The sequence below is a fragment of the Grammomys surdaster genome, unplaced genomic scaffold (assembly GCF_004785775.1).
Source record: "Grammomys surdaster isolate TR1022 unplaced genomic scaffold, NIH_TR_1.0 126118, whole genome shotgun sequence".
Taxonomy (NCBI): domain Eukaryota; kingdom Metazoa; phylum Chordata; class Mammalia; order Rodentia; family Muridae; genus Grammomys; species Grammomys surdaster.
The window spans coordinates 5,213,576-5,224,570 of record NW_021620926.1 but is presented as its reverse complement, the minus strand read 5'-3'; the positions used below and the strand labels follow the sequence as shown (position 1 = coordinate 5,224,570).

Below are 10,995 nucleotides of genomic sequence, written 5' to 3'. Positions count from 1 at the left end.
GTATATAAGTACCTTCCATCTGGTATATAAGTACCTTCCATCTGGTAGCTGGTACTGGTTCAAGAGCTTTGTACATATGGTTTATGTGATTCTTAGGATAAATTGTAGTGGGCCATCTGGCCTGGGGCCAGCAGTTTGTCACCTGTGGCCAGCTGGTAAAAGTGGGCATCATTCCAAAGAGGAGGAGGAAGAGATGTATCTTCGTCACACCCACAAGGTTACCGGTATACAAAGATTGTGAAGCACACAATTTATGGATAATAATAATAAGCATTATCCTTTACTAAGTTCTGTACAATCTCAAATAATGTTTTGTTAGATTTTTGCCAAGTTCTTGTATGTAAAGGTTGGGATGATGGGAAAATAAGGCTCTTGTATGAACAGTTGGATGCTCTCATTATGTTAAGGATACATGTAACATTAAGATGCAAATATACTTAGAAATGTCACTTGTTGGTCAATGATGGAAATACTTTTTATAGAATTAAGTAGTATTTTCAAATACTACAGGAATTTCCTTAATTTGAGATACTATTTGCAATGTAAAGGTTATAGACACGACATATTTTATAGGTTAATATGCATTTCTCTATCATATCCAATAAAATAAAAAATAAGACTGATATATGCAGTTCTTTATAGTTTTAGTGATGCTAATGCTGCGACTACAATTAGTCTCAAGCTATTAAGAAAACAGAGCTGGCCGGGCGGTGGTGGTGCATGTCTTTAATCCCAGAACTTGGGAGGCAGAGGCAGGCAGATTTCTGAGTTCGAGGCCAGCCTGGTCTACAGAGTGAGTTCCAGGACAGCCAGGACTACACAGAGAAACCCTGTCTTAAAAAACAAAACAAAACAAAACAAAACAGAGCTGAGAAAAGATCCTGTGTACTAATAGTACAGCTCAACAGGAAAGAGCTTACCCAGCATGCATGTGCGCCTGATATAAATTCCCAGCACAGCACACACATACATAGCACACATCCTTCTAGGTGCCAGAGTCACGTACGACTTCAAGAGCATGAGTAAATGTGTGAGAGTAAGACTGCAAACCATGAACTCTGCTGTGAGAGTGACTCTGTCCTCTCCTAGGACATCCACAACTGATGAGGGAGAAGGGCTGAGAGTAAATGAGAGAATGTTCAGGATGGTTCTAGAAGGAAATGCACCTACACTGTAGCTAGTATGATAAGCTGTGTTGTTCCATATCTTCTCAGTTTTCAAAGTGCAGGGAATGTTTTCAGTTAGAAAAGCTTACTTAAAAGTCTACTTACAGATATAATAAATCCGAAGCTCCATCCCACTCTCCTCTCTCTAGTCATGCTGTAAGAACTGCACAGCTCTGCTGGGTCCATCCCACTCTTCTCTCTATAGTCATGCTGTAAGAACTGCATAGCTTTGCTGGGTCCTGGTAAAACTCAAAATATATATACACAAAAGAAATACTAATTCTTTTGTGTCATTTCTTTTGTGTTTTAGATCTATAGGGGATGCTTATAACCTAATTGTTTTAAAAAATATCTGTGCTTTAAAATTCTCCCCCAAGGGGGAAATAATGTACAGATGACATAATAAAACACAGACTATAAGTTGGTTCTTTTAAGAAAAGATGCATTAATAATCTTGCTTTTGCACTGGTCATACATGCATTTAAAGTGTACACTATGAATTAGATTAAATTCAATATATTTAGGTCATACTGCATATAGTCTAAATGTAAAGGAACACTGGTTCTGAGGCACACTCTGGTATAGAGGTGGGAGAGGTGAGATACTGAACTGGGTATTGTGCCAGCAACGGATGGTTTAGGAAAAGTTTACCTTAGGAGCTGACACTCTGGAGCTATTGTTAATTGTCTTGCAGGACAATCTCCTGTTTTCATTCTGAAAATCCTTGCACATTTTATAACAATAAAGACACTTAATGCCCATTGGTACATGTGTTAATTTAAAAATAGTGATTAAAAAACTCTCTAGATCTTTACAGTCTGGGTTGGGTCACTATTAATGGCTCGATGAAGAAAGTATTATTTCATTGAATTTGAATCAGTAGCTAAATGTTGGTAGAGATTAAAACAAGTAGTTTAGATTTGAGAGGGAGTGGTCCTAGAACCCTAGGCACGCTAATCACACAGCCTGCCTTCGGGGCACACGCTAGACCTAGAGAAGTGTCTAAATTTTCTTAGGCCATTAGCACATCCTCCAGTCATGGAGGTACTTGTCTCTACTCACAAAAGGCTAACAACAACTGCATATCTCAGAGCATTTTCACCGGAAATAAAGGTATATCTGAAACATTGTTCAACTAGTATTTTAAAAGATTTTTATAATTGAAGAGATTAAAAAATAATCTAAGAAAGTAAAGCCTCACTTGTTTCAATAGACTGTTTTGGTTGTAAGGTTGGTGTGTTTATTGCTGTCCTGGTTCAGGCTGTCACTGTGCAGTCCTGATTGGCCTAGAACTTATGATGTAGACTAGACTGGCCTGGAACTCACAGAGATCCACCTGCATCTGCTTGGCTTCTAAGTTTTTAAAATTTGATGCATTCTAAGTAAGTTCACACAACAAAAAAAATGTTAATAACAACAAAATTAAAAGGGAAATTATAAGGGTTCCAGGGCACCCACAAACATCATCCAACTCCAGGGAGTCTCCAGGACACAAGGCAACAACAGGACATTCCAGTGAGGTTCTAGCAATGATAGTGTAACAGAAGCCAGAGGCCTCAAATCAGACCAATGACTCACTGCAATCAACATTTGCAAGCAAAAAAAAAAAAAAAAAAGTGTGGACACAAGGGTATACTGTGGGACACACTGTGACACACTACAGCTTGCACAACAAGATTATTTCTTTTTCTTTTGCAGGGGAGGTTGCAAGGGTGGAGGGCAAGTATGGAGGAGGAGAGATGAGTAGGATTGTGATGCACATTGTGAAATTCACAAAGAACCAATATAAAGTTAAAAAAATATTTCCAACATTACATTAAAAAAAAGGAAAAAATTGAGGGTCATTATTACGGGTAATATTTAAAACGGACACCCAATCCGTCTTGTGATATGGGGCCATCTTCCTGACTAGGCAAGGCCTGAGGCCATGAGCAGTGGCTGCTAGCTCAGGTGGGCGAGAAACACTGGCCCTGCCACCCACGAGACACCAGCATGGGAGATGGCTCTGCCAATCTACCACGCTGTCTCCACAAGGCTGGGCTGAACCCAGACCATCCTGCCATCCACACTGTACCCAGCAGAAATGAGACTCTAAAGCTTAATGATTATCCAAAGGCTTTATATCATTGGTAATACTCAATAACAAGATGCCCACACAATTAGAGATGTTTCCCAAACAACTAACCTCCTACCTCTCTGCCTCCTCGATCCTCCTCTCCCTCTCCTTACTCCTCCCACATTAGTTCCTCCCAGATTACCAAGTTTATGGTAAATGTTATGGGGAAAATATTTGGCTACAGGTCATCAGTTTCTAGAATATTAGATTTCTCCTGCCGAATAAAAATAAAAGCACATAATGTGTGAAAGGCCTCCACTTCCACTGCATTTGAGCTCGCCAGGTCAGAATGTGAAAGCACATGCAGTACCATACAGCATCATCATTACTGATAGAAGCCAAGAATTCCATCACCTCAGTTATAAGGAGAAAGAAAGGCATAGTCTTAGAAGACTTTAATCCAGCAATGAACATCCTGCTATGTTATAGGAACAGGCTGTCCCTGCCACGCACATTTGACATTGACTCCTAAGTAGGAGTATCCTTTCAGTGGTTTGAAGACTTACGTTTGGTAAACACTGGGCTCCATTTTAGGATCTAAGGCTGAGTCAGCAAATCAAACTGACTTGACAATTTTGTCAGAACTTATGAATCAATTAATTCGTGTGGCATTACAATTTGGGTGGGGAAGCCCCAAACTGGTATTGTTGCTTGAAAATACCACTTTAAATAAGAACTGACTGTTTTAAACAAAACAGTTGATTTAACAGTCCTATAGAAACAATGGATGCTGTAATAATGCAGTAATGTTAATAATGAATCAGTTGATGGCATACTCAAAGCATGGCAGTGGTTTTTCAAATAACTGCTTTCTGATGTATGACACGTGATTTAAGCAGCTGTTAGGTCTCCAGAATTTAAGTTCCACCAGGTCTGTAATATCTGGTTGAGGGAACTTTGGCTGACTCAGGCAGCAAGATAATGCTTAGTATTTAACTTTTCCCTTCTACTACCTGAACAGCTAGAATGGAAAACTTATAAACATCTTTCTTCTCTTTAATATTTGAAATGACCAGTGTTTCCTCTTCTATACACATCCAATCAACACTTTTACATCTTTTTAAAGCTTCAGGATGGTAGTTTAATATACTTTATCCTTTTTTCCCTCCTTGAGGTTTTGGGAATCAAACAGGGCCTTGCCTATGGTAGACAGGTGTCTTCACCCATATTCTGCTTACAGGCCTTACCTTTGCTGTCTCCATTTACTGCAAATATATTTCAGGGTACAGGGCAGGTGTCTGGAGGCTGACCAGGCACAATGTGAATCTTTTGTTACTAGAAATAGGAGTTCGGTTTCAGCAAGTAGGCTACGGTCAGAGCTCTAGCAATGCTGAGCAGCCAGAGTGTAAGGAGCAGGAGTAACAGGAAGAGGATGGAAGCCACATAGTACTAACTTTCCCCGTGAAAATGGTTGGAGAGACTGCTTTCAGCTGCACATCTGGGTCCTAGAAAGGCAGGTCTCAAGTCTAACCAAAGAGAATGGGAAAAAAATAAAAGAACCTAATTATACGAAACAGAAATGTGGGATCTTCTATTTCAGTGTAGAATTTAAATAGTGAAAATCTTAGGGCATGGTGCAGGCAAAAAGATGCAGTCATGTTTGCAGGTGCAATCACAAACTCTAAATGTTTCACAGTGTTAGACGTCTGCGCACAGCTTAGGACAGACAACACTGGACCAAACGGTTGGGGGGTATTCAGGAGATACGGCAAAGGTCGGGTTGGGGGGTGGGGGGAGAAGTAGAGGAAGAAGATGGAAGAAGAGAGGAGAGAGGAAGAAGAGAGAGGGAGAAGAGAAGTAGAGGCTGATCATGACCACGTGGAGAGAGGGGGGAGGGGGGAGGGGCAGGGGACAAGGAGAAGCTAGAGGCAAGAGGGCAAGAGAGCAAGAGAGCAAGAGAGGGAGGAGGAGGCAAGCAGCGCCTTTTATAGTGGGCACGTCTACCTGGCTATTGCCAGGTAACAGTGGAGGTGGAGTTTAGACAGAATACTAACACACAGTGCAAGCTAGGATTAACAAAACTAAAAAATGCTACCTTGAGCCCCAGCAATTCCAACCTAGCCTCAGAGATGTGACAATTTTTCAAGCTCTTCAGGGTAGTGTTGATTATTACAGTATAAGGAGGGAAATTTCCACTCTCAGGAGTTTCAATAATTATGTAAAATAAACCTGACAGTGGCAGATTAATAGGAAGGAAGCTATCATACAGATACACAAATGTCCCATACAGTACAAGGCTCAAAGGGGGAAACGAAACTGTAAGGGCACGTGACTACAGAGACAAACAGTTGAGGCTCTGGGAGATGGGCAGTGACTGGGGTGGGTGGGTAAAGCGGGCAATGGTATGGTGAAGAATGCTATCTCTCAATGCGTTATGTCTTTTAGGTAGCATAAGTCATGTTGGAGTAGGTGCCTGGGATCAGACCGCCATGGCCTACTGTCCGCCTCTCCTCTGGTGTTAACACTCCCTAGTTGATGAGATTCCTGGGGGAGGTGGAGGGAATCTTATACAATTGTGTTTCCTTTGGGAAACTGTGCCCTTCCCCCAGCCTTGAGCAGGCCTGAAAGACCTTGTTTACCACAACAGACCAAGTGATAGGATCTATGTGGAGTTACCCACCTTGGCTGCACGGAACTTAGAAGAACTGTCCCTGGGCTTGCCTTGAGATATCTCCAGCTGTGACCAAGAATGGATTATCCCACCTATCTCCAGCTTAAACCAGAAAGGGTTTTGGTGGGGTCTTTCCCTTTAAATTGAGAGCTGAACATTAAAGCTTCGAGCCTTGATCAGAGAACTTTGTCTTGGCTTCATCTCTTCTTGCCCTCCGTCCACCTTTCATTCCTAGCCCCCCTTTCAGGTGATTCCAGCTGATCTGTGGCCACAGGCGGCTACAGGGTACTCTATCGTCATGCCTAATGGAGCCGCCTCAGAGGTAGCCTCTCTCTGCATTTGGTTTTAATGGAGAGGGTCAAGTGAGGTGATGTTTTACAAAGAAGGCTTAGTTCTCCCTTAAAATACTCAACAAGCCCAGTGCCCCATAGTTTGAGGTTTAGGGATTTTTTTTTAAAAGACATGTTCTCATGTAGCTTAGGCTGGTCTCCCACCAGAGGATAGATGACCTTCCTGTTCCACTTCCCATTGCAGGGATTATTTCAATTAACTATATTTTTAATGATTTTCTTTTATTGTTTATGTATATTTGCCCACATGCTTTGTACGTGAACTATGTGTGTGCCTGGCACACAAGGGAGCCAGAGAGGGTCTAGGATCTCCTAGAACTGGAGTTAGTCATAGTTGTAAGCTGCCATGTTGGGTGCTGAGAACCAAATCCAGGTCCTCTGCAGGAGCAGCAAAATGCTCTTAACTGCTGTGCCATCTCTCCAGGCCCTGTGTATTTTAAACCCGGCTTTCTTTTTACAGGTCTGTCAACTTGTGCTTTTAGCCTTCATTCAGGACAAGTACAGCTGGGCACTACATGCATGCAGACCAGAAGAGGGCGCCAGATTCCCTGGAACTGGAGTTGTGAGGGCCCTGTGCGTGTGGGTACTGGGACTCCAGCCTGGCTCTAAATTGCATTCTCCTTCCGATCCCGTTTTTTTTTTTTTTTTTTTTTTGGCGGGTTTTGAAACATGTAAATAATTTCACAAACACTTCCACCCACGCACCTTGATATGCTCGAGGGAAAGATAAGATTCAACTTTGGTTATGAACTGGGTGGCCTGTGTTAGCTCAAGCTCATGCAATCTCCTTAAGGCCTCCAAGGTTCAGATTTTTTTCCTCTGTGATATAGTCTGAAAAATAAGACAAATTTTCCTTCCATTTGTTTCGGAAATTCACCATGCTTCGTAAAACAGTTACAATATTTTCTAGCTAACTTGGCTTTCTTACCAAGCCACTCGAAAACACTTTGTCCTCCTGGAAATGGCTGCGGCAGCAAGGAGGTGTAATCATTTCTGTTTTTGTTTTGTTTTTCCCAGACAGGGATTCCCTACGTAGCCCTGGCCATCCTGGAATTCCTTATATACATCAGGCTGGCCACGAACTCAGAGGTCGGCTTGCCTCCACCTCCCCAGTGCTGCTGGGATTAGAGGTGTGTGCCCTCACGCCAGCTTTTTCTCGTGGAAGAGAGCCTATGCCTTTGAGTGTTTGCGTTGATAAAGCTGTAGAAATAGCAAGTATTAATAGAGATATTGATCTGTAGACTGTATCTGCTAGCACTACCTCGCGTCATTAGGAGGGATATTATCCGTGGAGACACTTACCCTTTCCCTTCTCAAGCCCAAGTTAACTGACTCCTCCCTTCACTTCTCCCCAGCCTCCCGCCTCTGTTTACCCTGCAGGCGCTGCGTGGGAGGCTTCCACACTTAACGGCTTCGTGTAAGCGCGGAAGACGCATTGCAGCAACATGCTCAGAGACGACAGACTACACTCTTTCCTCTCATCTCGATGATCCTCTTTGTGACCTTTGGAACAACACTGGAGTCGGAGGGTTCTGTGCCAACAGTCCCCCGCGCCGCTAGAGGGCAGTGCGAAGTGACTCCGCCCAAGTAGGGAGCGCGAGGAGAGCGCATGTGCGCTCGCTGTTGCTCGGTAGCTAGCTAGAGCCGCGACAACCCGGCTGAGCTCTCGCGACTGCGCGTGCGCGGTGGTGGTCTCCGCGCTCCCTCGCACCCTCTCAGTCTGCGAGCGGCTGTGAAAGCGCGGTGACGGCGGCTGGGATGTTCCGAAAGGCCCGGCGGGTGAACGTGCGCAAGCGGAATGACTCGGAGGAGGAGGAGCGGGAGCGCGATGAGGAGCAGGAGCCGCCGCCGTTGCTGCCACCGCCGGCCTCAGGCGAAGAGCCGGGCCCTGGCGGCGGCGACCGGGCCCCCGCGGGGGAGTCGCTCCTAGGCCCGGGGCCGCCGCCCTCCGCGCACACCCCGGGCCTCAGCACTGAGGCCGGGGGCGGCATCCCTGGCGGCGCGGAGCCCGGCAACGGGCTGAAGCAGCGCAAGAGGCCTCGCGAGAACAAAGAGGTGCCCAGAGCCAGCCTGCTGAGCTTCCAGGACGAGGAGGAAGGTGAGCCCCCGTCCGGCCCACGCGGACCCCGAGCCCGTGCTCGCCCGAGCGCCGCGCCCCTTTCCCCACCTCCGGCCTTCTGCTCTGCCTGGGGTTGCGTTCCCGCGCTGCCACCAGCCAGGTCTGCGGCCTGTGCAGTCCCTCCTCCGGCTGTCAGCTCTGATGAGCCGTCCTGAGTGGAAGAGAAGCCCTGATGCTCCGTGGACCCGTTTCCTACCTTGCGAGTTGCAGACAGCCGGAGTCTCTCGGTTAACTGCCAGTTCGTAGTCGCCTTCAGGCCTCTGTACCTGCGGCTCGTCGGCATCTCGGTTTAGGCATCCTTGATTAAGAAGGCCGGATTGTTAAAGAGGAGGACCGAAACCGGGGCTGGGAACAAATCTGGAGCTGTAGCCCTGGTTCCTAGTGACCTTGATCCAGTCAGTCCCTTGCTGTTGTCCATTCTCGGTTTCTCTGTAGAAGTAAATGGGTGGAGATGTCCGCTGTAACGTTGTTGGCTCTTGAAACAGCTTGAACCAGGTTTCAGGGGACTTAGATTTTACTTGTACCCCAATATCATGTTATGAAAAATTGAATGAGTCTCGAAAGTCTTGAATCATGACTTCAAAATGCTTTCGTGTTTCTAGAAAGCTGGGTGATTTATCTTTGGTTTCGCTGATATTTTATTTGAAGGAGATACAGACCAGGTTTTGATACGTGGGTTGTTTGAAATGTTTTGTTCTTGACTTTGATTTTCAATTCAAAGATGAGGGATAAGTCGCTCAAAACTTAGTTTTACAAAATGATTTATTTTAGGCATAATTTTGAAATAACTGTTATTGTGACCAGAGTTATTCAGACTTAGCAGAACCTTATAATTTGGGGTATATTGTTTTAGGTGTCTTGACTTAATATTTTGAGGAAACATTCTAAATATATTTTTATCCAGAGATAGATTAAATAAGCCAAAAATTAACAATTTTGAAGTTCCTTGGTTACTCATTAAAATTTTCACTTAATTTCTGGAATTGATACTATTTTTTATTTTTGTTTTTATTTTGCTTTGTTGAAACAGGGTCTCTATATTATAGCCCTGGTTGTTCTGGAACTCACTCTGTAGACCAGGCTGATCTCAAATTCAGAGATCTTCCTGCCTCTGCCTCCCTAGTGCTGGGATCCCAGGCGTTTGCTGCCAAGCCTGGCACAATATCAGTTTTTGAGTCTATAATTGAAATAACTTCCAAATTTGTAAAGATTTTTGTGTGTGAAAATGTGTCGGGAGAAGTCAAACAGCATGAAGGCAAGAGGAAGGGAGAGCATCTTCTGAGTTTGTGTCTTACAGACTTCATTCCGTTTCTCTTAAGAAAATGAAGAAGTGTTTAAAGTAAAGAAATCAAGTTACAGCAAAAAGATCGTTAAATTGCTTAAGAAAGAATATAAAGAAGACCTTGAGAAATCGAAGATCAAGACAGAGCTCAACATAGCAGCTGACAGTAAGTATTAGATAATTCTTTCAAATGAGAGACAAATAGAAGCTACACAGTGCTTTGCAGTGTATATTGTGAACTCATTCTGCTAACCAATAGCCATATTAAGTTATAATACTGTTCTGTATATTTTTTCTCACGTTTAAAAACAAAATGGATTGTTGCTTCTAAATTCTTGCTAATATAGAGACTTGTATGCAGAAGGAAAAGAGATTTCCTGTTTCAGCCATAGAGACAGATTATTCTATTTAAAAATTTTGTACTGCTGTTTCACAGAGTCAGACTTTTGAGTTCCTCTGGTAGTATTTCCATATTAGAAATAAGTCTTACAGATTTTGTAGGAAGTTAATGTTGATAATATCAGTACTCAGCAGCCTTATTTGATACTAAAGAGCCAGGGACATTGGTCCTCTCAAAACTCAAGTTTAAATCTTTCCCTCACCTCACTTTTTCTCTTTGGTTGGAGGCAAACATTCTACCAATAAACCAGACTCAAGATTTAAAATGTATCAAGCAGGTACTTTACATGGTAATGTTTGCATTCATTGTAATTTAAGTTACTCTCAGACAGATGTTTCAGAGAGATCTATATTTCAAAGGCCTAAAGAGAGTATTTCCCAGGTTCTCAGGTACAGGCATAACTTGAATAAGAATGCTATTGTATCTCAAATTTACAATGTAGCAATGGAGACTGTTACGTAAATATTCAACAGAAGTGTTAGCAGAAAGTCCAGTGTGTAGGTCAGAGGTTAACTACAGGTTTTCAGAAAAAGGGGGACAACTCTGTAGAAAAGTAGGATGTGAAGCTGGATAGTTGATGATTAGAATTCCCAAAATAGGAAGAAGTGTGGAAATACCACAAGGAGCAAGTACATTTGACTAGCTCTTTGTGAAGTCAGTAGCTCAGTGTTTGACTCTGAAAGACAAGTTGTTGACAGGTTGGGAATAAACTGTAGTAAGAGTTTGCAGTTGCAGGATGTAGTGGCTTGCCGAGACAGGCAGGATAAATAGCTTTTGAAACTGTAACCTGGTGTTAACAGGTGTCCTGAGTTGCTACAAGGAGAGATTGGAGTTCTAAAACAGTTGAAACTTAGTGGCTGATTTTGACCCATAGGCTTAGAAAGCTGAGTAAGATTGACACTTTTCCTGGCCCTGGGAAATTGTAGGTGGGTTAAAAGTGATTGCTGTTGC

The 10,995-nt window shown here is 43.5% G+C and overlaps 1 protein-coding gene across 1 annotated transcript in view; it reads left to right on the top strand.

Annotated features, from left to right (window-relative positions):
- Positions 1 to 7,848: 7,848 nt before the first annotated feature.
- Positions 7,849 to 10,995, top strand: part of Paxbp1 (PAX3 and PAX7 binding protein 1) — a 30,171-nt gene continuing 27,024 nt past the window's right edge. The window contains exons 1-2 of the mRNA XM_028756317.1: positions 7,849 to 8,341; positions 9,682 to 9,810. Coding sequence (XP_028612150.1) covers positions 8,002 to 8,341; positions 9,682 to 9,810 — 469 coding nt within the window. The 5' untranslated portion in view covers positions 7,849 to 8,001. The remainder of the gene's footprint in view (positions 8,342 to 9,681; positions 9,811 to 10,995) is intronic.